The following is a 27396-nucleotide window of genomic DNA, read 5'->3' as shown; positions in this document are numbered from 1 at the left end:
TCAAGTCATTGGTTCTTGTTTTATCACACGCTTTATAAAGACAGGTTCGTTACAACAGCCTTGAAGGGGACCGACAGTTAGGTTCCCACTGGCCATGTTCTTGGGGAGAAACACCTTGGAAGAACTGTGGTTCAACAGGATGGGGCTTTTGGAATTCAGAGCTGGGTGTCCCTCAGGGACTAAAGTCAGAGAATTAGTGCCAGGTGGCACCACAGATTTCTTAGGGAATAAAATTTTGCTTTGTTCTAGAACAATGTGGTTTATAGAAGAGGTGGAGGCACCACATAGTGATTCTTTTATCACTTCATTTGGGATCTTGCTATATAGGTAATTGGGGGCGTTATTCTCCATTATATCTGACCAAGCCCTGTAGCGAACTTCCGCAGCTCCCCAGTAGTGTCTAATAGCAGACTCGGAGCGATGGCCTGTCACTGCCATTATTTCTCTAGGCCCCAGTCCTGCTTCACACAGTAGCTGGATGGTGGTAGTTCGGAGAGAATGATTGGTGTACCGTTGAGAGAGCCTGGCTGCCACACTTATCCTGGGCATCATGGTACCTAAGTAGTTCACACCCATCGGTTCTCTTTTGTACCAGACAGGCTGTTCTTGCATTTGCTCTGATGTTAGCTTCAAAGGATGCAGGTAAAAGGCAGGGGGCTCCGGAGGCAGCTTAGACAAATAAAGCTCCAAGGAAAAAACAGGACAGTTTGGGTCCCCTGGCATATCATACATTTTACCCATTTTATGAGGATCTTCTCCATTTTTTCCTTTGCTAGGATACCTAAACATAGCATATCGACGCCCGTTCTTGTCCTTCTCAACAACAAAAGCATCTGGAGCCAGATCTCTTAAAATTTCCCTCCCTCGTTTGGCAAAATGCAACTGTAAATCAAACCACACCTTGTTGACGAGTGCCAGTGGACTGTGCAATCCCAGCACACCAGATTGTTTAATCTTACGCAAGTCCTCAGCGGCTATAGGAGGATGGTGGTGAGTCTCATCCTTTCCCTGCATGCGCAGCATCTTCAGCACGCTCACAAATACCATGTTTGCACCAGCAAACTCTTTGTCCTTCATTAAGCAAATCTGACGATTATAAGGTGGCATTTTGAGATGCCGGTTTAAGCCAGCACGCATTGACTTGTAGCTTGCCACACTGTAGGTATTTCCATCATGATTCCTTATTGTGTAATAAAACTCTCTTAAGATATCATTGAGTTCACTTACTGGGACCAATTCAAAGCTAGGATCCTTGCCATTTTTGGCCAGCCATTGTTTTAATAGGTTAGCTGCCCAGCCAGTCTGCTTGTGGGTGTTTTTGATGCTCTTAGCATCCTCTTCCTCTTCCTCCAAGCCAAAGAGGACATCCTCAGGGAAGTTAAAATTCGTCTGTGCTGCTTCTACCGCTTCTTTATTTTCTGATGAAGTCTCTTCCTGTTTCAACTGCTTTTCGAAACAATTGATCAAAGTTGTACCATCAAATATGCCACAGGTATACGGCACACAACGAACTACTTTTTGTTCTGAGAGCTGTGAAGTGTGGAGTAATACATAATATTTTGGATTTTACATAAAAAAAAGCAGGTGGCATTAACTGGATTTTTCAAATGATATGGCATGTCAATTCCATACCTTGCTAGCCAATTAAAATGCATCAGGTCCTTCTTTATTAACCATGGCATTACACATGCTTTAACTGATTTGACTGAAAGCAAACCTAGAAACATACACTATAACAGAAGACTGAAAACCGGAAAGCATCATGTGTCTTTTATTTCCCTCCTTGCTCACCTTCCATTGCTAAATACCACTATCACACACAATCTGTTTTTCCAAAATCTTTTCCGGGTTTCAGGCTCTACCGAAGAAGAAAAATTCCAAAATATGCATCTTATATTGAAAATTAAATCTTAAAGCTGTACATCTGTCATCCATTCTGGAACTGAATTTCCTACATATCAAGTACTGACATTTTAGTAGCTATAATCCACAGGTGTCTTTGAAAAATGAAGTTCCAACCATTCGATATGAAATGCCTTAATAAAAAGGTAGAGTGAGGCAGAGTTTATAATATTGGTTATCTTTGCCAGACTATTTCTGCGACAGGTGAAAACCAGAATCTTGTCCAGTATGTTTTCTTCTTGCTTTGAAATACAATTCAGATTTAACTGTACCTTGAAACAGAATTAAATGTGGAAATTTGGCCTAGAAGAAATTAATTTTATTCCCCTTAATAAAATAACTTCCAGTTAACAGCAATGTAAGTATGAGGTGCTTTGTGAAATATCTCTATGCAGAAATAAAATTAATTACGAATAATTTAAATAGCTTAATATCAACCTTTAAATTTCAAAGCAAGTTCAACAAATCTTAGACGAGGAATCCAGAAGTACTGCAAGTTCTCCTTTATCATGAAGAAGTTATTCCTGAAGAAAGTTTCTTTTCCTTTTTTTTCTCCTATGACATACGGCAATGAAATATTAGAACGCCAATTCTTATTAACTTCTGGATTAGTGTTGAAATGAGAGAGCCGCAGTAATTTACAAAATATTTGTAGCTTTAAGTTCAAGCCCTTCAGACAAAAACTGGGCAGAGTTTTCTTTTGTTCGTTAGCTCTGTTGTATCGGACATGTTTTTAGTGTGCTCCTGAATTACTAACTCATCTACTTACACAAACCCCATCAGAAAACTTCTGAAAAGGTTATCAGAAGCTCATGCTCCAAGTAATACTCTGGATCAGAAGAAGAAGAAAAATACAAATGGACAGAAACTAGAAAGGATGGCACAAAAAAGAAACTAAAATTGTTTCATTATGAGCAATAAGGGTAACGAACTTTTCTCCTGTGGATTGTAACTTTAGAATTTTATATAGAAACATAATCAACAACCTACCTGTGTTGTTCCCTCAGCAGTTCGCTTGTTTGCCGAAGTATCTGTTGGTGGCCTGCTTGTCTGGTTTTCTGAGGGGTCAAGAAATTGTTCATTTGCAGTATCTAATAGTACTAAATACTGCTATCCACTATACAAATTGGGGAGACAATATTCAAAATTGTTTGATACTAAACATTCAGTATGTGGCACATTTAACATTTTTCAGCCCTAATTTTCAATTATAACTATTCAAGCTTGATTACTACCATTTTTCAGAGGGAACAGAAGATACAGAAAAGCAAAATGGCACTTTCCAGCCTAGAAGCAGTACATGTTTCCCTCCTTGAAAGTCTGACAGTGTGTTCAAAATATTTTATGAACAATTCCTTTGCCTATCTGAGGACAAAGCATAACTCCAATCTCTCCTCCCTCTGTATGTAAATGGACAAGATATTAAACTGAAAAAAGTTACAATTATTCAACATTTTTGTACAAAAAAATTGACTGAGCAACAGATGGTTAAACAAACCGGAAAATACATAACTGAGACGATTTGTGCATGGAGACTGAGTATCTTTATTAGCTCAGCCAAACATATGTCCACACTAGCAACTAAGCAGAAGTTGCTTGAATATTTGATGTAAACATTTAAATCCAAATTCTCCCTTCTCATTCCTTTTCATTTTAACCAGAGCTTATCAGCAACAGTGCTGGCCCAAAGCAGTGTTTCAGTTCTGGTGAGAAAACTGCTAGGGTATACACTAAGGCTACGTGAACTACAGAAAATGAGACACATTTTTGGACACATAGGCCCTTCCTTTGGTCACTGTGCCTGATCTGTCACAACCCTTTTTATGTTGTATTAAATCATTATATTAGCTTTAGAGCTAAAAAATCAATACAAACCATGTAACTGTCCAACTCTATGGTAAGATAGGTAACGTAGAGATGGGAAAATGAAATAAAACTAGTTCTGATGTCAAGCTTTGCTTGAGTTCATTTTAACATTATATTGTGCCAATGAGAAACTTGCTGTAATTCCAACTCACTTAGAAATCTTGAGGACCTCTTAGAAAAAAATTTTCAAGGTATGTAAATCAGGAGTGCAGAGAATCATCATGGCATGGCCAAAGATGGAGAGAAAGTATTTTAAAATACTTAATCTAGATACCATATTTGAACATTCACTGTGTTCAGAGGCTTTATTTTAAATACAATAAATATACTTCTTTGGAACTCAGTTAGTATTCAGTTGCATTTTTTCCCCCATTTTCTTTACTTTGAAGTGTTGTGAAAATTAAGTTGATGATTATACTTTCCTTTCAGCACGTCTTTGCTTAGAAAGGCAGCCAGATTATTTTGAGAGGCTGTATTAAAAATAAATACCAAGTTGTTAATGGTAGAATAGGAGTTTCTGATTTCATGCTAGGAATGAAATAAATCAAGTTCTAAATAAAACAAAGCTTACAGAGCCACGCTGCTAACTCCTTCTAAGTAGAGATGATTTTCAGCAATGGCTGAAACACATCTATGACAGAGATGATGTTGATCTTGACAATTTCAACAGAAAGGCAACCCAGAAGAAACATCTTGGTAAAATACACTAACAAAAAAATTTCCACAGGAGTGGAGTTTTGTGTTTCCCTTTGACAACTATTTTCCTTTCCCAGTGTCAACATTCAAGCATAACTTACCAACTCTGGGTGCTGTAACGCTGGGTGGTTCAATAGGAGCTGTACTACTAAATGCAGAGAGGGGAATCTTCATCTGCAGAGGGGCTCGACTGCTGGTAGCATTATAAAGTCCTGAAGTACCCACTGTGGGCAAAGAAGTCCTTGTGGCCTGGGCAACTGGATGTGCAGTAGAAACAGCCTGTACTGCCAACGTTGTGCCTATTGACCCAGCACTGGCTGGAGAGTTCCTTTGAATACCAGGACTGGGCACAGATGGGCTGTTATTTGGTTTTGTTGGGTTAGTTGATGCCAAGGACACTGTAGTTTTGGTAAGGCTACCAACTGTAGATGAGCTTTGTACGGATATAAATTCAACGTTGCCTGACTGTTGGTTAGTGACCAAAGTCCCTGTGTGGCCTTGCAGGAGCTGAGGCTGGGATGATACTGCAACAGGTACATGCAAGATTACGGGCAAAGACTGCAATGAGACAGACACTGACTGAGTGCTGCCACTGGGCACTTGGTTAGTGCCTACAACCGTAGCTGTGTTAGATGTGGGAAGAACTGTTGTTGTCAAAGAGCTGGTGGAGGTCACTGGAGTCTGAGGCTTAGGATGTCCACTGACAACTGTCGGAGGAGCAGCAAGACTGGAAGCTGGCACTACATCCAAAAAAAAAAAAAAAAAAAAAATTAAGTATTTGAACTAAGTGGGAAGTTTCACTCCAACACAATAAACGGAAGTGATTTACGATGAGGGTGGTGAGACACTGGAACCGGTTGTCCGGAGAAATTATGAATGCCCTATCATTGTAAGTGTTCAAACTCAGGCTGGACAGGGCTTTGAGCAACGTGATCTAGTGAAAGATGTCCTGACCCATGGCAGGGGGTTTGGACTAGGTGATTTTTAAACGTCCCTTCCAACCCAAACCGTTCTATGATTCTATGAAAAATGTGGTATCTGACTAACTTTTTGCAAATAAAGGCTATAGATACTCTTTTTCTGTTGTACACTCTGATATTCAATGGCCTAGTTAAAGATACGGTCAATGCTGTATTTCTGTTTGAAAGAGCTACATACAAATGGCAAAAAATTAAGGTATACAAAAAACTATGACACAAACAGGCTTGAAGAAAGCTCCAAGGTTTAACTATTGAAAACACATGAAATACAGCATTTTAAACACTCGCTACAGTAATGTTAGAACAACTGGTCCTTTAGAAAACACAAGAAAAGAAAAACTAAGTCCGTTATGACTAACTTGCTTTGTATAGGTAGAACCTTGTATCCAGAAGGTTCTATTGAAACCAAGGATTAATGTGTCAGAGAAGATACTTGCTTTTTATGAAACAAAATTTCAGGATTAAATCTAAAGACCAGGAGCATAATATACTACAGAAAGCCAGTATATGCCTACTATGAGATGATTCTATGGAAAATATTCAGCATTCAATATTAGGTAAACTATTTTTAAAACCAAGGATGGTGTGACTACAATGAATGTAATTAATGGTGGTTTTGAGTCTACATTCCCTATAAAATTCTAATCTAGCAATTCCATTTTTCAACTTGATTTCCTTAAGAAGTGGGGCTCATGACTTCCTTTAGTTCCCCACTCAACTTCTGTAGCCATTAGTTAGAAGGGAAGATATCAGCATGATATGGCCTGTGAGCCATGTGCTTCACTTCTCGGCAGCTGAGAGACTGCAACTTTTGCTGCCATACCCAGCAACCAGTCTGCTGAAGCATCTAATTTACCCATGTGTTCTGGTTGGCCAAATCAACACATTTCTTCCCCTTACCTGGTAAGCACACTACATAAATATAAACTGGGAATGCGGTAGGGAGCTAAGAATAATGATTTTTGATGTCAGAAAAAAAGGTCATAAAACCCAGTTTCGCTCTGTTTAGTTACTTATGTAATGGAAAGCAATAAAAAGTCTGTTTATAGTCCCTAGGCAGTTTCTTACCTGCATTCACAGGGGCTTGAAAAGTTGCTGGTGTGCTCTCTCCTACATTTCTTTTTGACTCCAGCATCTGCCTCACTGTGCCAGCATTTCTATGGAATGAGGTTTCAGTTAGCATTTCTCAATGAGCCACACCAGGTTTAATTACGAACAGTGCAACAATGAAAAAACCCCTTATTTTACAGCTATTCTTTTAATTGAGATTTTCTAAACCCATTTATCTTCTGCACCCCATGCAAATTAACTTTGGATATTCCCCTACTAAAAAAAAAATGCAGAATTATTTGTAAATTTTCAAGTGCTTGCACCAAGTTTGCCTTTCACCATGAGAACTTTGCTTTCCTGGAAATTAAACTTCCGTTTTTATCCATTATTTTTTAATTGCTGAAACAACACTCATCTCAGTTTACCTAAGAATGGATTCAATACTGTCCATTTATGACTTCTGTGAAAGAAAATTGAATTTTACAATTGAAGAGCAATGAAGGAAAAGGAAGAGCACTTTAATTAAAACAGGAAAATACAGGGATTATCCATTACTTTAGGTATCTCAAGTGTCCTATTGTAAATTTTAACATGGTCACAGTGATGTGGTTTGCTTACCGGTATGTCGCATTGCTTGTGTTTGCAGTGTCTCCTGCTGCTTTCCCTGGAGACAGAGGTGCATTTGGTGAATTCTACCGAGAGAGAGAGAAGCCGTAACAAAACAACCATGAGTCAGCTTGCAAACTTATGCTTTCATTATATTTCATATTCATTAATTTCTGTGTGAGATCTACATTTTCTGGAGCCAACACTGCAGGAGAACTTGACATGTTTTACAAGCTCCCAAAACCTCCTTGGTCCTACCCGCCTCCCTCCCCTACATCTTCCCTTTTTATAAGTCTCTTGCCTTCACGTTTTTATAGCATGAGAATCAAAACTTCTTCTTGACCGTTAATGGACTTTTAGCTTCCATTTCTTCACAGTAATTAATCCAAAATATTCATTCTAGACACAGAGAAATACTATTGTTTGTATCCATTCCTCCACCCTCCCCCTGCAAAAATCAAGGTACTGGGATTCACTCTTATTTACTCTATACTCTTCATATTGAAGCAAATTAGATTTACTTACATAGAGTTTAAGGTGCTTTCACACTAAAAATGCCTAAAGAACCTTCTGTTCAAATCAGAATTACATAACAGATGTTAAAAGACTATTCTTTCATATCACTGCCTTTAACCAAACAAGACAAACTTACTTTGTGAACACCACTGAACAACCAGGTCACATCTTTCTGCACATAAAATTTCTTTATTTTTCAACACAACGTTTAGGCTAACTCAGAAAAACAAATATAACAAATCCAGTTCTTACTTCCTGTCTTTTCTTCAAGTCCTCCCTGGCTGCTCCAAACCGCTTTGTCAATCTAGCAATTTTAGCCTAAATGGGAAGAAGATGAAAACAAACAAACAAAACCATAAATATCCTCCCCAAGAACCATCAAAGAAATTATACAAACTAAAAGATATATAATTAAGACATCAAGTCAAAGGCTATTTTCATATCAGGAGGAATTATTCTTCCTTGAAATACAGTACAACTATATTACTTCAAAGCAGCAGAAAGACACACACACGTGTCGCAATCAAGATATCTTAGAGACAACTTGAATTATTTTCCTTCCTATTCTGCACAAACAGAATCCATCTTATAGAAGTTCACACAATATTCTGCATGAATGAAAGCAACTCAAAGCATCTGACTGTTTTAATGCCTTATGTACCAACCATGCATGGAGGAGGGGAGGGAGAGTGAGCAAGCAGCTGTGTGGTGCTTAGTTGCCAGCTGGGGTTAAACCATGACAATCAGCAATTTCATATACCATGATCTCAGACCTTCTTACCCAAAAGGAGCTGGTCCATTCAGAAACCTCATCTCTTTCACATTTTTACAAAGCAACATGATGGGCTACAATTATAGTCCGCCATTAATTACATTTATATTTCAATTTCTGTTATCTTTTACAATGTAGAAGTCTTTTGGAGCACCTTGCATAATAAAACCATGTAAGCTTAGATTGCGGGTCTATTAACATCAACACATTCACAGCCTTATACGATGTTATTAGACACTGTAGTTGATGGCTAAAAACACTGATAAACAAGTATACTGAAAGCATCTTAGCACTTAACAAAAAGTCAACATAAAATGTCTGGGGCAGCACGGGGGAAGAGTTATGTAGTATGAACTGTCTGGCAAACTCCATACTTTCTTTTATGTTATAAGTAAAATGGCCTTATTGTTTGAATTTGTTATGACATAAGCTTTTAATTGTCTTGTCACTTCAAAATTCTTTGATTTTTGTGATGTTCCTCATCTCATCACTATGTACATCATTTCTATAATGAATGCAAGAAAGCATACTGCATTCAACACTAGCTATTTGTTTCCTTGCTAGAACATAAGTATTCAGTTTCTGGGGAAATAACATGGATAAGTATCATGTCATGTTTCTTTGTTTGAACATTCTACAAAGTCCAGTGCTATTATCCTCTCCCTTCTGCACTTTTCTGTTTTTAAGCAAATTTCTGGCTTCATAAAAGCGTTAGATATTTCCATACTTAACATTTATTTGAAGAACGTCTAAATGGAAGAGTGGAAAAGTGGTTTACTAACAGCTAATGAATCAGGAATTTTGCTTTGGGGTTTTTTGACGACTAATTGGTTGCTTTCTTCTTTCTGAGTAGGGAAAATAGAATTTTACAACTCAAAAGCAACATTAGTATTTGCTGCTTCCCCCCCTTTCCCTTTGTGGAGTCAAAATGGCTTCCCTACTGACAACTACAAGAGACTTACTACTAAGTGTTGAGGAACTTATTTTTAAATTTGACTCTTAGTATGCAGTTCAACACACAAACACCCACCTGTAGTTCAGTAAGCACAGTTTTATGCCTCTTGTTACATTCTACTTTCTCTATTCGGGTTTTCAAGTCTGCCAGTGTCTTGTCAAATACAGCACACTGTAAAGCAGTAAGTTTTTCTTCTAACAGTCTCTGGATAACCTGCAAGATTATTATAAAAAAAGAAAAATAACAATGCAATCCTAGAATTTGGGAGACCATCTATAAAAATATTCTCAACTCTTAACAAGTATCCTGCTACAAACAGAACAATGACAACGGTTGTGGCCTGCCAATCAAATAAATCTATAGTCACCAATAAGCACGTGGTTGCACAGCTACGAAAAATTTCTGCATCTATTTTGGCAAACACAAATGGTCCCTCTTTGCCATTAATTCAAGAAATTAATTTCACTGCAGTATGATAACTGTATAAAACCTTATTACATATAAAAAGAACCTTAACAACAGAAGATATTTTCAAAAAGTGCTGTGTTTACACAAATTAATTTTTCCTCTTACTTTTCTGTTCTTGAGAGGGACACTGGCATTCAAAGAACAGAAACTACAGACATTCAACAAAACTTTATTTCTGAGATGCATCTTCCCCTAGCAGAAATGCCCTGTGTTGCTTGTTTTGCGAAAGCAAAAAATGGAAAAAGAAGAGACTGATTTCCGCCAAGTTTACTTGTTACACTTATTATTTAATTTTTTTCTCCCTCCTACACCTATTGCAGTGCAAAGATTTTCCTTAGGAAACAAAAATAAACAAGCAACAAACATGCTTCAGTTTTCTGCATCCTACATTAATGAAGTTACAACATGCACTAGCTAACTAACAGAAGGGGACAATTTTTTTTCTTCAAGACCACAGGTTTCTTTACATGCCAATGGTGCAATCAGACAATTAACAGCTCTGTAAGACTGTGCAAAACACTATGTTGATTACACTCGTTTGGAAACAGACTTTCTTTAAAGCTAGGCACACAATAAAGTGCATCACATATAAACATTTACGACACTGAAATACCTCCTTTGCTAAGATTCTCCATCTATAATCACGTAAGACTTAAGAGTTTAAATATTTAACACATTTCAAATATAACTCTTGCAGCATAGTTTTCAAATGATATTTGGTCTCTTCTTAAAAGTAGGGCTACATAGGACTTTATATGAATTAAGCCACCTTTGTAATTTGAATTACATCCAATTTTCAACCACAAAAAAGAGAAAGTGTTTGAGGAGCAAGAAGTGTGTGGGAAAGGATAGCTAATTCAAAGATGGTAAGACAAGTGACCGATGAGTGTCTGCCATCTTCACTCTACACCTCCATTCTACCTTTTGTAATTTTTGGTCAACATCCCTTCTGGCTGTAATTTTCACTTGGAGTTCTGCTTCATAATCTTCTCCCATGTACCGACGACGTTTAGAATGAACACTGTCCATGTCCTCAGATTTGGAACGCTTTCTCCTTGACACTTCACCTGGAACAATTAGATACAACTGATCGTGAGGAACCTTTGAAAAAACAGGTATGTGCAGAATGTCGTGATTATTATGAAGTTTCATTTGTCCCCAGTTTAAGCATTTTCATCCTAAACTAGTAAGAACACCTTTGGAAAAAAAAGATGTTTGATGACATCAAAGCAGAACAACAGTCCCTTTGGTCTCTGTACATTGCTGCCCTGTTAGTGAGTTCTGCTTTGTGATTCACCAAACCACTGCCCCAAATGCAAAATGACTCTAGTACCCCCATTCCCTTCTCCAGAACTCGCCTCCAGTTCTTCCTGCTCCTACCAGCACCATCCTACAATGAAACGTGGCTTTCCTCTTTTGAAAAAGGAATCCTCTTCTCAGGATTCCAGCCAAACAAAACTACATCTCATTCTGCCTGTGTCAGCAATGAACTTTTTTTCTACCTGCCACAAAGTTTTAACCTGTACCTCCAATCCTTGACTGAAAAAACATTAAAACCTTTTTCTTACTTCTTGGGTAAGAAGGAAAGTAAAAATCTAACAAAAGAAAAGGCTCAAAACAAAACTATATTACAAAAGTCATTTTCATCACAGCGATGAAGCACAAAAGAACCAAAGAGACCTCATTCACTCCTCCAGCTCCTGGCACTGTATCCTCTAGAGATCCACAGGTAGAACAACAAGCCTAGGTAAACTATCAGGAAGGGAAGGTACAGAGCATACTGTGGGTACCTGACCACCGTCAAAACACCAAAGACCACAATCCCCAACCCCTCCACCCCAAACCTGAGGATGGTACTGAAAGACAGAATTAGTAGTACATCAATGAAGATTCACTGGAGACTGAAACAGCATAACAAATAGTTACTTTCCACTGCCATTTTTTCTTTACTTGTATTACACACACTCTGTGAGTTATATTTCTAACTCCACAAATTTCTTATAGTCTGATTTTTTGATGGTTAGATTTCTGATGGCTTCAGTCTGATCTGATTTTCTGGTGGTTTCTGATTTTTTTTTTTTGAGTTGCATTAAAAATGCACTAATGTACTAAAAATTATTAAAAGGTAGTATTTTAAAATCTGCATGACAACCTAGGTTATTTTTAAAAGTTTGTGAAAGCATAGGTCCTCAAATTTTAGGTAAGTTTTATAGGGCCACAGGACTCTTCATAAACATTTGCAGAATGCTGAATATTTGCAAGCAATATAAATGTCTAAGGTACCGAGTTTTTCTTTTTTTTTCAGAATGACAGTAAACAGTGCAAAATGAGGGGAAAAAAAAAGAGCTATATCCAGCTTTCTTCCATCCATCAGAAAAACTTGTAGAAATAAAATAAAAAAAAAAAATCTGAATCGTTAGAACACTATTCCCAGACTAATGAAGACAAGTTTATTAGGATCTTTCATACAACTCTTTCCTACTCCCAGTCAGTCTCTTTAGAAAAAGCCTAACCACTGAACAGTACAAGTAGTAGTTTGTAACATGCAAGAGCTACCTACATATTTAACAGAACATGTTTAATGTTCAGATAATTTGTTCTGAGGCAGATGTTACATCTAATTTTACTGCAGTTAGATTCTCTTTGAAGAGCTTCAAGGTGCTTGCTACTAGTAGAAAGGGTATCTAAGGCAGGCTGTGACTTCTAGGAAACTCTAGCAGCTTCTAGTGAGCTGTGTCAGCTGTTCTCGATCAAAGGGTGCTTTGTGCTTATGTGCCAGCTGATTCCTTACGGAGGCTCAAACACCCTTTCAGCAGGTACTAGGCAGAGGCCTGTATTACTGCTGGGCCTAGAGCGCAGCTCCCAGAGAGCAGCTAATAAACACAGGACTTTGCACAGCAGGGTGCACAGAAGGGAGATGTTCCCTGCACTCAGTAATGGTGGTGACGTGCTGCATGGTGTGGTCTCCAGTAGCCACTGGAACAACTCTCCTGGTTATGTCAGAGCCTCCACTCAGACTGGGCTATTTTGGGGGAAGACATGGCTTTGCAAGTCTTTGGCTGCAAGGATTTATCTAGGGCCTCCCATTCTGGCTGAGGCTATGGCAGAGGGAGATGAGCTTCCTGGCTACAGGAGGTGCAAACCAGTGGGAGAGCTGTGTTGCCAAATTAAAGGGGCTATGGGAGGAGATCAGGGGATGGCACAGCATCAGAAATGATGAGAAACAAATTGACTGGATATACTCCAAGATCCTGCAGCCTCAAGAACTGCAACCCCCAGCCGTACCAAAGGAGGTACAATCAGAGCCTGTGCTTATCCAGATGGGAAATGGAGACTCCCATGATGACAAAGGCTGGAAGCATCAGGGCAGCAGCTCCCGCTCTGCCTGCAGATGTACAGGACGATGACAGATTTGGTTCAGTCTCCTTATAGCAGATATGGGGCTGGGAGCTGTGCCCAGTGAAATGTCTGAACTGGCTAAGCCTGAGCCACGCAGTAGCGCCATATATTAGTAGCAAGTGACTCCCTGCCTGCAGGGGATGGAGGTCCCCCCATCTGCTAGGGACAGGTGACCTATGAGAAAGATAAAGGCACTATGTGGGTGGGAATGGGGTTAGGAAAGCCAAAGCTCACCTTAAGCTGAATCTGGTGAGGGACATGAAGGGCAACAAGAAGGGCTTCTACACCAGCAGCAAAAGGAAAACTAGGGAAAATAATGTCCCCCCTGCTGAATGAGGTAGGGGAACAAGTGACAAAGGACACAGAAAAAGCCCAGGCACTGAATGCCTTCTTTGCCTCTGACTTTAAGGAGAATAATTGCCTTCAGCAATGCCAGCTCCCTGAGATCAGTGGGACAGTCTGGAGCAAAGGCAGACTTGCTCTCAGTGGAGGAGCACTGAGTTAACATTTAAACAAACTGGACATACACAAGTCCATGCAAGCCAGAGGGATGCACTCACAAGTGCTGAGGGAGCTGGCTGAGGTGACTGCAAGGCCATAGCCTTACAATAGCAATAGTGGCAATAGCGGCAATAGCAGAAGGTTCCTTTCCTCTAATCTGCAAAAAGGGCAAGAAGGACCCAGGGAATTACAGGATGGTCAGCCTCACCTCAATCCTTGGGAATGTGATGGAGCAAGTAATTCTAGAAATCATCTCTAAACATATTAAGAGAATATGTTTAGGGAATAGTCAGAATGGATTTATCACGGGAAAATCATGCTTCATCAGCCTAATAGCCTTCTATGATGAGACAAATGGCTTGGTGGATGAGGGGAGAGCAGTGGATGCTGTTTATCTTGTCTTTAGTAATGCTTTTGACACCCAAAACATCCTCAGAGACAAACTCATGATGTATGGTCTAGATAAACGGACTGGCTCAACTGTTGGGTTCCAAGAGTAGTGATTAGTGGCACGAAGTCCAGCTGGTGCACGTCACTAGTAACGTATACCAGTGGATGATACTGGTACCAACACTAGTATCTTCATTAATGACCTAGATAATGGGATAGAGGGCATGCATCCTCAGCAATTTGCAGGTGATATGAAACTAGAAGGAGTGGTTGCTACACTAGATGGTTATGCTGCCATTCAGAGTCACCTTGACAAGCTGGAGAAATAGGCAAACAGAAACCTCATGAAGTTCACAAAAGGAAATGCAAAGTCCTACACTCGGGCAGGAATAAACCCATGTACTAGTACAGGTTCGGAACTAACTGGTAGAAAACAGCTTTGCAGAAAAGGCTCTGGTGGTCTTCATGCGCACTAAGTTGAACATGAGCCAGCACCGTGCCCTGTTGGCAAAGGCGGCCAACAACATCCTTGGCTGCCTGAGGAAGAGTATTGCCAGCAGGTCAAAGGAGGTAATTATTCCCTCCTAATCAGTGCTGTGAGACTGAACCTTGAGTCTTGTGTCCAGTTCTGGGCTTCTAAATATAAGAAAGATGTGAGCATACTTGAGAGAGTTCAGTGTAGGGCCACGAAGATGTTCTACGGACTGGAGCATCCATCATATGAGGAAACGACAGCTGGCATTGTTCAACTGGAAAAGGCACTTAGGGGAGATTTTATAATGCGTATACATTACCTGATGGGTGGAGAGTGAAAAAGACAAAGCAAGACTCTTGGTGAGTACCAGTGAAAGGACAAGAGAAATGGATGCAAATCAAAATACAGGAAATTCCATTCAAACATATCAAAACTTTTTTACTGTGAGGGTGGTCAAACACCAGAAGCAGAACACTGGAAGGTTGTGGAGTCTCCATCTGTGGAGACACTCAAAACCTGTCTGGATATGGTTCTGAGCAAACTGCTCTAGCTGACCTGGTTTTGAGCAGGGGGTTTGGACTAAATAATCTCCAAAGGTCCCTTCCAACCTCAATGATTCTGTGTTTCTGACATGCGCCATCAGTAAAGCACAGTAGTTTTAACATTACGTACTTCTCTCTGTATGTTTCTCCTCTTCTTTGGTGGCCTCTTCTTCTTTATCCTCCTCACTCTCCTTTCTTCTCTCCTCCTCCACCTCTTCTACAAACAGAAGAAAAAACCCCATGTGTTACTTATGCTGACCTACAGAAGTCTCATAAGAGTCCTATTTTGACTAGCGAACTTAGAATACTTATGAAAAACCATGTCGGGGAAGGCGAGAGAAATAAGTATGACGCAGAGGGAATGCAGGAGATGAAAAAAATCAGAGCACACCTTCAGAGCAAACATTTGAACTACCATACAACACAGTAAGATTCACTTCTGGATTTGCTTATCTTTAAAATCAACAGAATGCCTCAAAGTTACCTCTGAAATGAAATGATGTATTTTTAATGTAGTTAAAGTTCTCAATAAATTATTTTTATTTATTTTTCACCTAGGAAAAAAGTATAAAAATTTCAGTAACAGAATACTAATATGTTTCTCTATTTATTTACAATTGGCAAATTCGTCCATAATCTTTATGGTAGAAAAGGCCTAGATTCTTCTTAACAAATAAGAATTTTCATTTCTTCCTAATACAAAGTATTACAATTTAAGACTAGTCATTTAAAAACATACAGTTTAGGAAGTTCCTAAATAAAGAAAAATCTGAAGTGACACCCCCCAAATGCACACAGGTTAAAATGAAAAACGCTAAAACTTCCTGAAAACTTTGTTTCATGAACTTCCATTATGTGTTTTGTACAGGCTCTATTTGCCGCCTCCTGTGCTTGCTAGATACAACATAAAACTATTACTTTTAAGATTACATTAAAATCTACCCAGAATATAGCAGAACAAGTCAGCACTGTTATGCACATCTTGATCTGTACACTTCTCCAATTTCCTATTTTCATTTTGTTATTACAGCAGAGTTTACTAGCTTTTTTAGAGAAAGTTCTGGCTGCAAAGATATGCTTGATGCTCTCTTAACACTAAATTTTCTATTATGAAGAAGATTTGAGTAATTTAAAATAAGTCGCCTAATAAATCAGAAAAAGGGAGTAGTCAGAAAACCAAAAACTGAAATGACAAGACTTTTCATTTTGTTAATTTATGCAAGAAATAATATTCATACCACATAAATTCTTGAAAACCAATCTAATTTATTTTTAAGGTAATAAAATGGCATAGGGCCAATGCCACCTGATTTTTTAAGACTTATAGATAAGCTTCATGTATTTAATTGTTATCAATAAAATAAGACTCATTTACCTAAGAATCTAAAGGAGAGTCATTAAGTTCAAGAGTACTTTTTCCACAATGTACAGATTTTAATATTCAACTGAAAGATACAAATATTCCATGAGAAGATACACATACCTAGAATGTCTTTAAAATATCATGTCACAAGTTCCAAAGCTGAGCTTTTTGAGTTCTATGTAGAGAACAAAGTAATTTCAGGGATGAGGAAGTCCCTTCCTTACAAACTTCCACCACTCTGTGAACAAATTTAGCTTGTTTAACTAAAAGTGGTTTAAACATGATGCCCAGCTAAACCTCTATTTAAGAAGATTCGAACCATAATACAGAGATAATTTTACAATTGGCTATCAGCTTATTTTTCACTGATAAGCTGCGATCTCATTGTCCTGATGCTAGACAGGCAGAAGCAATGAAGGCAATCCTTTAAAAAAGTAATAATTTGATGATACCATTAAGTTATCACTGTACTTATCACACAGTCATCTTAATAAGTCACACTATTTGCTGTGGATCTGAACACAAAGGTGTTTGGTTTTGTGTTGGTTTTTTTTTGTTTTTTTTTTTTTTTAAACTAGGTGTTTGCCTGTCGCTAAACCATTGAAAATACCTTTTAATTATTTCTACAGCTGCAAGCATTTACATCTCCTTAGTAACTGAGTGGATGCATATTTGGATGTCAGTTCTGCCAAAATATACATGTAAATGGAAATAAAAATAGTGAGTAAGCCTAAGAGCATCTGAACAGTATTTGCAAGTTACTCTGGACTGCACAGTCATACTCTCACTATTCCATAATCCTGTAACCATAACATTCTCCTTATACATTGGCTAGAACTGATATGCACAGACAGCAATCACAAGAAAGTACAAAAGCATAGCCTTTCTAAGTAGTGAATCCTTGATCAAACTCTACTCAAAAGTTATTATAAAACAGAAATACAGATTTTTCCCATGAAACACGACAGGATTTGACTATTTTTGTTTAGGAAGAAATCATAGCTTCATATATTTTCAAAGGAATCATCATGACCTAGACAAGCTGGAGAAACGGGGTAACAAATGGTTTATGATATTCGACAAGGACAAATACAAAGTTCTGCACCTGGGAAGGGAGAATCCTTGCAATGACACAGGCTAGGGCCTGCATGGCTGGGGAGCCGCTCTGCTTTGAGGACTTGCATAGACAGCAAGCAAAGCATTAACCAACAGTATGCCCTGGCAGCAAAGGAAGTCCATAGCATCCTGAGCTGCATTTACAGGAACAGTGTCAGTATATCATAGGAAGTGGTTATTGCCCTTTACTTGGCACTCGTTATGCCATCTCTCGGTAAGGAGCAAGAGACTGCTAAGTGACTGGGGAACATGTCCTGTAAGAGAGGCTGAGGGATCTGGGCTTGTTCAGCATGGAGAAGACAAAGCTTAATGGGGACTTAAAAACAGCTTTTAATACCCGTAAGGTGGCTTTTGAGAATATGGAGCCAGACTCATTGTAAAGGTGCTTTGCAAAGGATAAGAAACAACATGTGTAAGCAGAAACAAGAGATTCCAACTGATAGAAAGAAAAACACTTCCAACATGAAGAGTCATTGGAACAGGTCACCCAGACAGGTCGTCCAGTCTTTCATCAGTGGAAGTTTTCAAGACCTAACTGGATAAAGTTCTGAGCTACCTTGTCTAATCTCACAGCTGACCGTCCTTTGAGCAGGAGACTGGACTAGAGACCTCCTGAGCTCCCTCCCAACCCGAACTACTCCATTATTAGGTCACAACTCCTCTTGCCTACCACAAAAAATATATATAAAAAAAATCATCAAGTGGTTCAAACACAAAGCACAATATTCTCTTTAGTTATTTATTACCACACTTTCAGTTGGGGAAAAAAAATACGCAAAGGAGTTAAAGATTACAACTAATGAATCCAACATCCTTTAATTAGTCCTCCAAAGTCTGTCGGAGAGAAGTGTGGCTGATTTCTGGTTTGCAAAATCCAGCGGATCAAAAATGCAGCAGTTTTGTCTTTGCCACATTAAAGAAACCTCTTTCCACCATACATTCAGCTCCCGTTTGCAGATATTATAGACCTCCTTAATCTTCTATTGGATGAACAAAACTTTTCTTTTAAGCTTTCCAATATAAAGTTGATTTCCCAAATGCTGAAATATTTTTTGCAGCAACTCTCTGAAAGTCTTCCATTATCCCTTTTTGAAGTAAAAACCAGAACTAAAACTATTATTGCAGAAAAGAGGTTTCATCAGTGCCATTTAAATGTAACTTATTTTCCTGTTGGCGAATTCAAGAATTCTGACAGCTAGTTCTATCACAACACAGAACAAAATTTCGTGTTTAGTTGTTTATCTGCCATTCACATGCTCTGAAGTTCTCTTCAAACACTACTTTCTAGAAGACAAGCTGTATTCTTTTAAATGTTAACTGCACTCTTTATTCTTAAAAGGTTGTATTTGAGTGTGCTGCTTGACTTCAGACTCCCTTAACAAAGATCAGTAGCAAGTTCGTTCTCTTTCAAACTATCCCTGGAGGGCATGAAATGCCACTGCTGTAGAGAAGCCTAGAATCAAGGCGTCTAGAATGCACTCAAAGTGCTAGCAATTCTGAGAAAGACAGACTTCAGATTTACTCTGGTAGACATCCTTACCTGGTTAAACTTGAGAGTGTAGATTAGGTAAGGGAAAGAACACAGCAACAGCTGCACTTAAGTAAAACCAACAGTTCACCTAATCCAGGATCCTACCTCCAACACTTTCATGTCAACAGTAGATAATCAAGTAGGGAAGAATATAAGGAGGATGAAAGAACATAATTACACAGTCCCAGAAAGCTTCCTCAGCTTTCTGAAAAATTGCTGGTGGGAGACCTCCAGAGCCTTAGGGTTTCTGTGCTTGATAGCACTCAAAAAAATTCCTCTTCCACAGAAGACAAATATAGGTAAACTTTTAGCAGTCACAGTGTTGCTAGCAAGGAGCTCTATAGTTCTCCACATGGAGAACCATCTCTTCTTCCACACCTTGATCCTGCCTCTCACTTTTTTTTCCCTTCCTCCATTTGATACATGAGGTTCTTGTAGAAGAAAGACAGCAAATATCCATTCTCCATACCACTTACCATTTACAGATCTTTGTCACATGTCTCCTCCATCTCTTTTTTCAGGCTGAAAGATCCTACTCTAAAATACAGTCCATCCTTGTCTAAAAGTTCTCTCTCTGACCTGGTATGAGTCAGGAAGTGAAGAAGCTGTAGGAGGAGATGAACTGACTGTGTAGAATGGACAAAGAGGGGATAAACTACAACCCTGCACAGACAAAAACCCAAGCCCCACAGTGCAAGGAAATAGGGACAATTAGAGGCTATATTCAAAATATTAACAAATGGAGATTTTCAAAATGGTTAGGAGATAAGAAGCCTGTGACTTCCAGCAACAGAATGAGGACTCCCTCTTTACCTGCAAATCTGCAGTTACTGCACAGGTATAGCACTGATGGAATACATTAAGAGGAAAATCTTCTATTAACACAGCCAGCTGAGTCTGAATCAACCACCTGCATAAAGGAAAGACTGGTGATAGTCATCAGGGACTCCCTCCCACAGGAGGTACCCACCTAACAACCTGACCTGATGGCCTCAGGACATTAGCTGCTTGTCAGGGGCCTGGATCCCCAACGTTGCAAAGAGGCTACCAAGGCTCATCTAGTCCTCAGCCTATTACCTCTTGCTACTTGGGCACATCCACATGGGCACCAACGATACTACCAGAAGCAATTCTAAGCATTCCAAGAGTGGCAATGGATCTCTGCAGAAAAGGCACAAGGGCCCAAGGTGGCATTATCACCAATCGTCCCAATGAACTGGGACAAAAAAAAGCTCTAGTAAGAGTGCCTGCATCCAGAAGATCAACACCTGGCTGAATGACAGGTGTTGCAGGCAAGGTTTTCACACCTTTCACTGTGGTAATCTCTGATGATCAAGAACTACTGAGCAGGGACTGAACCTATCTGACAAAGTTGAACAGAGTTCTGCAAGCAGGCTTGCTAACCTAATGAGGAAGACCTGAAACTAGGCATGGTAGGGAATGGTTATCATAACCTGAAGCTGAGGTATGGGAGGCAGTGAGGAAACATCTGGGGAACAGCATGACAGGGAAGGTGCTTGCTTGTCCTTTGTGAAAGCATCACGACTCAGGGTTCATCATCTCAAGTATCTGTAAACAAATGAATGCAGCACAAAACACAAGGGGAATTTTGTGCAGTTTCTACAAAACTGCAAAATTATGATTTCATTTGGATTAGAGAGACATGGTGGGATAGCAGAAATGACTACAGCGTTGCAACAGATCAGCATAGTCTCTTCAGGAAAGACAGGCTGGAAAGGGTGAGGAGTGGTTGTGCTTTATGCAGAGGAGTGCCCAGAGCTTTGCTATGGGATAGATGATGAGCCAGCTGAGTGCTTGCGGGCGAGGAGAAGGTGGCAAAGCAACACAGGCAATGTTGTGCCAGGTACTCACTACAGACTACTTGATCTAGGAGAGAAAGTCAATAGAGCCATCTCACACAATCGCAGGCCTTAGGACTCACAGGTGCACTTTAACTGGAAGGGCTATATGATTGGGCACAATCCAGGTGGTTTCTGGAGTGCGCTGAAGACAATTTCTTGACACATGCAATTAATAAGTCAACTAGGGGAGATGCTTATTCACAAACAAGGAAGAATTGATCTCGGACATGAAGGTCAAGAGTAGGTTCACCTGCAGCAACCATGAGACTGTGGAATTAAAAATCCTGCAAGAAGTCAGCACCACGAATATTATCACAGTCCTTGCCCTCAGGACAGCAGATTTCACCTTATTCAGGACCTACATGGTAGTATCCCAAAGGGAGCTGCCCTGGAAAGCAAAAGGACCCAGGAGGGCTGGTTGTTCTTCAAGGACAACTTCCTCAAAGCACGAGTTCATTTCAATATACAGAATGTAGAGCCAGCATGGAAGGCAGCATGGGTGAACAGGGAGCTCCTGACAGAGCTCCAACGTCAAAAAGAATTACACAGGAGGAAGTAAGAGGAATACAGTGACATTGTCCAGTTGTGCAGGAATGAAGTAAGAAAAGCCAAAGCTCAACTTGAATTGAAGCCAGTGAGGGATGTGAAAGGCAAGAAGGGCTTCTGTAACTACAATGGCAGCAAAAGGAAGGGTAAGGAAAATTGTGGGGCCACTGCTCATCGGGACAGGCAACCTAATGACTGAGGACATGGAAAATGCTGAGGTACTCAACTTTTCCGTCTCTGCTTTTCACTGGCAAGTTTCCCTCCTAAGTTCCTGACAGCACAGGGGGAGACCCTGGCAGAGTCTGCACAAGTGAAGTGCTATCCACAGTCAAGGAGATAGAGCCAGGGCACACTTTAGCCAGGTGGATATAGAGAAGTCCACAAGAACAGATGAGACGTACCCAAGAGGGCTGAGGGAAGCAGGCTGCTGGCACTGTGAGGCCCCTCTCTACCATCTTCATGGCAACCAAGGGAAGCTCCTGATGACTGGAAGAAGGGAAATGCCACAGCCATCTTCAAGACAGTCAAGGAGGATGATTCAGGGAAACTACAGGCTGGTTGGCCTCACCTGACATCTGGGGGAGGTTATGGGAAAAAATCCTCATAGGAAGCCACTGCCAGGCACACAAAGGAGAGGAAGGTGACTGGGAGCAGCCAGCTTGGATTTAGTAAGGGCAAATCATGCCTGACAGACCTGGTAGCTTTTTACGATGGGCTCAGAGAATTGGCATCAGTGGTATATAGTCCAGCTGGTGGCTTAGCACTAGAGGCAGTCCTCAGGGATCCATACTGGGCTGATGCAGTTTATCGTATTTACTAATGACCTGGACCTGTGGGCAGGATATTACACTTGGCAAGTTCACGGATACAAACTTGGGGGAGTGGCAAATATTCTGCAGGGCATAACTGCTATTCAGAAGCACACTGACAGGCTGGAAAAATGGGCTAACACAAAGTGCAGCAAGTGCAAATACAAAGTCCTGCACCTGGGATAGAATAACCCTATGCAATAGGACAGACTGGGAATTGACTGGCTGGAACGTAACTTTATAGACCAGGGCCTTGATTCCTGATGGAAAACAATTCGAACATTAGTCAGCAGTGTGAGTAAGTTCAATAGCATTTCAGGCCATATTAACAAGAAATGTGTCCAGCAGGATAAGGGAAGTGATTCTCCTTTGTTCAGCACTTGAGAAATCCCCATTTGAAGCACTATGTCCGGTTTTTGGATCCCCAGTACTAGAAAGGCAGTGACAAAACCACAGCAAGTCCAGTGGAGGGTCACCAGAAAGGTCAAGGGGATGAAGTACATGCTGTATGAGGAACAGATGACAGAACTGGTTTTGCTCAGCCTTAACAAGTGAAGACTAATTGGAGATTGTATCGCTGCCTTCCATTGCAGAATGGGAGAGCGGAGAGATGGAGCTACTACTCTTTAAGGTACACAACAACAGGACAGGAGGCAATGGACACAAGTTGGAACACAGAAGATTCCAAGTAAGCAGAAAGTTTTTCACTATTGAGGTTGGTTAAATATTAGGCTACCGAAGAAGAAACTGCAATATATCCATCCTTGAAGATGCACAAAAGTAAACTACCAAGGTCCCTGAGCCATCTGATGTAACTGGACCTGCTTTGAGTAGGGGTTGGAACAAAGACCATCAGAGGGTTGAATTAAAATTACTCTGCAATTCCATCATCTTCCCTGTTGCTCCTTCATAGACCTTTTCCAGTCCTGTGACATCATCTTTGATATGGGGAGGGGCAAGGAAACAGAATTATACAAAACATTTGAGAGCTTGGTGTCCCGCAGTGAAGTTTTCCTCAATTTCTTAATTTATTCCCAGCATTCTCCATTTGCTTTCTTCAACTGCTATTGTATCAATGTTTTCACAAAACTACCCACTATAATCCTGGAAAATCGTTCTTGAGTGGCAAGTCAGTTCTATCTCCCTATCAAGTTATGAACATTTTCGTACTCATCTGTAGCACTTTGTAGTTAACCACAATGAGTTTCATCTGCCATTTTTATACCCCAGTCATTCAGCATTGTAAGATTCTTCTACAGCTCTTCATAGTATCATCAGCAAACTGTCACCTCGCTAGTTATCCTTCATTTTAGGTAAATTATTAATTCCATTGCACAGCACAGTCTCTGGAACAGATCACTGTAGACTTACTTTCCATTCTTCAAATGATTATTTCCTCCATAAGGACTTTCCATCTTATCTGAAGACAGTTCAGTTTTCAAAAGTTCTTGGTAAGAAATCATTTGTGTTTGGCTATCCAAAAGAATTCAAATACATCAATCGGGTCTTCCTTGTCATGTGCTTGTTCACATAACCGAAGAGCTCCAAGGTTTTCTAATGTATGATCTTCCATGACAAAAATCTTAAGTATCAACAGCTATTATATTTACTAATTCTACTTGAGAAAGAGATTCTATTAATCTGCCCATTTGAAGAAAGTCTTCTAGTACCATTCCTTACATCATTGTTTAGCCATGCTGGTTTTCGTCTGGGCTTTTTGAAGCTTCTTAATTGAGCAGCTTGCACCTGTGCCTCCAATATAGCATCTTCAAATGACCTCCATATCATTTCCACAGATTTAATCCTCACAGACTCTTTCCAAAAATTAATCTTTATCTTCTACGATACTCTGTTTTCTCATACAACCCCTGCAACCTCTCTGCTATTATCTTTGTTATTGAAAATTGGTGAAAGGACTGAAAATTTTTTTTATTAATACCATGTTAAATTTAGTACAAAATGGGTGCCCAAAAGATTTGCTTGAATTATTTCACACAGAATGTATGTACTATTCAGAAAAATTTAAATTCTCTTCTCTGCAACTTGATGGGCAAGCTTTATGAAGCTTGGAACGCAGAAATTAACAGATGACTGCTGGTTAAGGACAGAATATACTCCACAATGGCCAGTTTTCCTTTCATGATCAGACTCAGTTACAGCCATGCAACTGTAAAAGTCATAAACTGTTATAGCCAACAAATAAAACAACTAGTCATAGAATCATAGAATCATTAAGGTTGGAAAAGACCTCCAAGATCATCGAGTCCAACCGTCAACCCAACACCACCATGTGCACTAAACCATGTCCCTAAGCACCTCATCTACACGTCTTTTAAATACTTCCAGGGATGGCGACTCCACCACTTCCCTGGGCAGCCTGTTCCAAGGCCTGACCACTCTTTCAGTAAAGAAGATTTGCCTAATGTCCAGCCTAAACCTCCCTTGCCACAACCTGAGGCCATTTCCTCTCGTCCTATCGCTTGTTACTTGGGTTAGTCGAGAGAATTTGTCCCATCACCAGAACTGAAAATAACGTCGCTGGATACAATCATTTTAGACTTCTACAAACTATAATCTAATATTTAATATTCATTTCAGCTCCAGAGCAAAAACTCCTTTGTGACCACAGTGCATTTTCTCATTGGGTAAGATGAAAAAAGCAACCCTGATATCCTAATTTCATTCATCTCCAATGAAAAAACCCTCAAACCCGGTAAGAACAAGGATCATCAATTTATTTGTAATGTACATTTTATAAAAGGGACTCATAACACACTACAATCTTGACACAAGTACACGTGATGTTCTTTCTCCCTGCCACCCCCCACCTCCAAATAGTTTCTGGAAGACTTTAATTGCACAACAATGGTATCACTTTTGCAATCTCAGTGCAACACCTAACACCTAAATAAAATCCTTAGAAGAAACTATGGAACCTACCTTTGCTCTGTTTAAGTGGCATAAATTTAAAGGTAAACACCAGAAAAGAAGGAAGAGTCTGAAACATGGCTGAAAAGACATTCTTATCTCCCTTTCTCAAGTTGTTTAGAGACTGAAGACTCAGAATGCCATCACACATTAGTGGAAGATCCAGTTTCATCATTAGTGAAACAAGAGTTGAGAAACTATGGTTACTAACTTCCTGGAGACTGAAAGACACCTGAATCTTGTTTAATCTATGGAATTCCTACCCAGTCAAGCATATTTAAACACATTTGGGTTAGCATTGTCATAATTTCATAAAAAGCCATACAATGGGAAAAAAAAAGAAAGAAAAAAGAGAAAAAAACCCCAAGATCATTTGAAACACCTTTCTTCATTATAGAACAAAGAGCAGTGTCAACTTATCTGTAAATTACTCATCTGTTTTATTTTCAGAAGTGCAATAGAATGACAATGAGTGCCCTATGTCAAAAAAAAAAAGCTTACAAAACTGCATGACAATAATAGACTATAGAGGACAGCCATTCAGTTTAACATAAAAAATCTTCTGCTAACTACATGAGAAGACTAAAGTACCAGCTTTCTACACTTAATGCTTTCAAATGTTAATCAGTTAGCATAGTCATCAGATAAAAGTTATATAAAAATCACTATGAGTTAAATGAATAAAAGCTATATGGCATGAAAACCATACGACTTGTGTTTTTCATGAAACATTTCCAATACTGTTCTTTTGGTGAAAAAAAAGAAATTTGAAACAAATGGGACTTGTGGCATGCCTGGATTACGAGCACGTTTTCATTCTTACTATTTATTTGCACGTTAAAGAAAGCTGGAATCCCTTCTTCCTCTCAATAACAGTAAATGAACATATTTCTCCTCCCACAAATCTTTCTGTTCCATGTCTTGCAATTACTCATCTTTCCTCTTCTTCCACCCACCACCCCACCCCAGTTTGCAAAGAGTATGAGAAAAAAAACCAAAACAAACCAGGTCTCGAACATGACAGTAATCCCAGACTTGAATCAAAACTACCAATTTAGAAAACTCTTACCTGGAAGACTTGACTTGTTTGGTAGTATCACTTCAGCACGTTCTTCCTTCTCATCACAGGGATCCTCTTCATCAGACAGTACTAAGAAAGCCTCTTTTGGCAGACTTTCATTGCTTTCCTGCTTGGATGGTGAACCCAAACAGTTGTCTATTTTCTCTTCTAAATCTGGGACTGTGTCATCCACTGGAAGCAGAGAACTTTTAGAAAAACTGCTCAGTTCGTCTTCAGCCGGAGCTAGTTTTTCCAAAATTGGAATAATTTCATCTGTTTCCATAGAGTCAGTATTGTCCAAGATACTTTCACTTGGCTCATCTACTGTCTTCTGAACAGTGGTTTCTGAAAGACCTGCAGTGCCGTCTTGTCTGTCCTTTGGTTCCTGGTCAGCTTCCATACTGCTAGAGATGGTGGCTTCTCCAACAGCATCTTCAACAGTTACTTCTTCAGTCCTCTTTTCCTCTCCAGATGAATCGGAACTAATAGTTAAGTCATTTATTTCTCCCTTCTCTTCAGAAGAGTCACTAATATCACAGATTGATTTACTTTCACCTTCTGATGGGATGTCACTCTCTCTTTGGTCCAAATGATCTTTTGTATTATTTTCTTCATGGAAGTTATCTTTATTGCTACCAAGCACTCCATTTTCAGCCTCACAAGCTAAAGCAGTATCAGTATCTTTATCTTGCTCAGAAGTAACATTCTCTGGAGACAGTGTTCGAGGTTCGGGTTCTGTGTCATTGACTAGGTTCCCTGCCCTACTTTCAGGGCTTTTGGCTTCACTAATTTCATCAGAAGCTGTTCTTCCTTCTTCAGAGTTAACACAAAAGTCCACTACGCCATTAACTTCCCTCTTGTCCTCCATACAGTCTGTATTGCTTAAAGGGGAATTTAAATCAGAATCTCCATTCTCATGCTTTCCATTTAACAGTTTAACTTCAGTTGTCTTCAACAGCTCCTCTTTAACCTTATAGACAGCTTCAAGTTGTTGTCGATCACTTACTCTCATTGTTTTTCGTGCTTTAAAGACTTTTTTCTGAGGTTCATCCGTGCTATCCAT

General features: G+C 39.6%; 1 protein-coding gene across 1 annotated transcript; it reads right to left on the bottom strand.

The window, feature by feature from the left end:
- Positions 1-27396, bottom strand: LOC104070183 (activating transcription factor 7-interacting protein 1-like). The gene is made up of 10 exons (XM_009575347.1): positions 26343-27396; positions 15249-15335; positions 10733-10878; positions 9419-9556; positions 7869-7934; positions 7113-7186; positions 6513-6601; positions 4566-5204; positions 2893-2960; positions 1-1530 (listed from the first exon to the last, which is right to left on the bottom strand). Exons 1-10 carry the CDS (start codon positions 27394-27396, stop codon positions 1-3), a joined length of 3891 nt encoding a protein of 1296 aa, XP_009573642.1.

Source organism: Fulmarus glacialis, unplaced genomic scaffold (genome assembly GCF_000690835.1).
Source record: "Fulmarus glacialis isolate BGI_N327 unplaced genomic scaffold, ASM69083v1 Scaffold6090, whole genome shotgun sequence".
NCBI classification, from domain to species: domain Eukaryota; kingdom Metazoa; phylum Chordata; class Aves; order Procellariiformes; family Procellariidae; genus Fulmarus; species Fulmarus glacialis.
The sequence above is the reverse complement of the archived record's forward strand: the minus strand, read 5'-3'. Positions and strand labels throughout refer to the sequence as shown.

Bases quoted from the DNA above. Each gene is read 5' to 3' on its own strand.
- LOC104070183 (XM_009575347.1), bottom strand. From the start codon at position 27,396: ATGGATAGCACGGATGAACCTCAGAAAAAAGTCTTTAAAGCACGAAAA. The intron at 15,336-26,342 runs GTAAGAGTTTTC...TTCTGTTTGTAG, and splicing joins AAACAAGTCAAGTCTTCCAG to AAGAGGTGGAGGAGGAGAGA. The intron at 1,531-2,892 runs GTAGGTTGTTGA...CACACTTCACAG, and splicing joins CTGCTGAGGGAACAACACAG to CTCTCAGAACAAAAAGTAGT.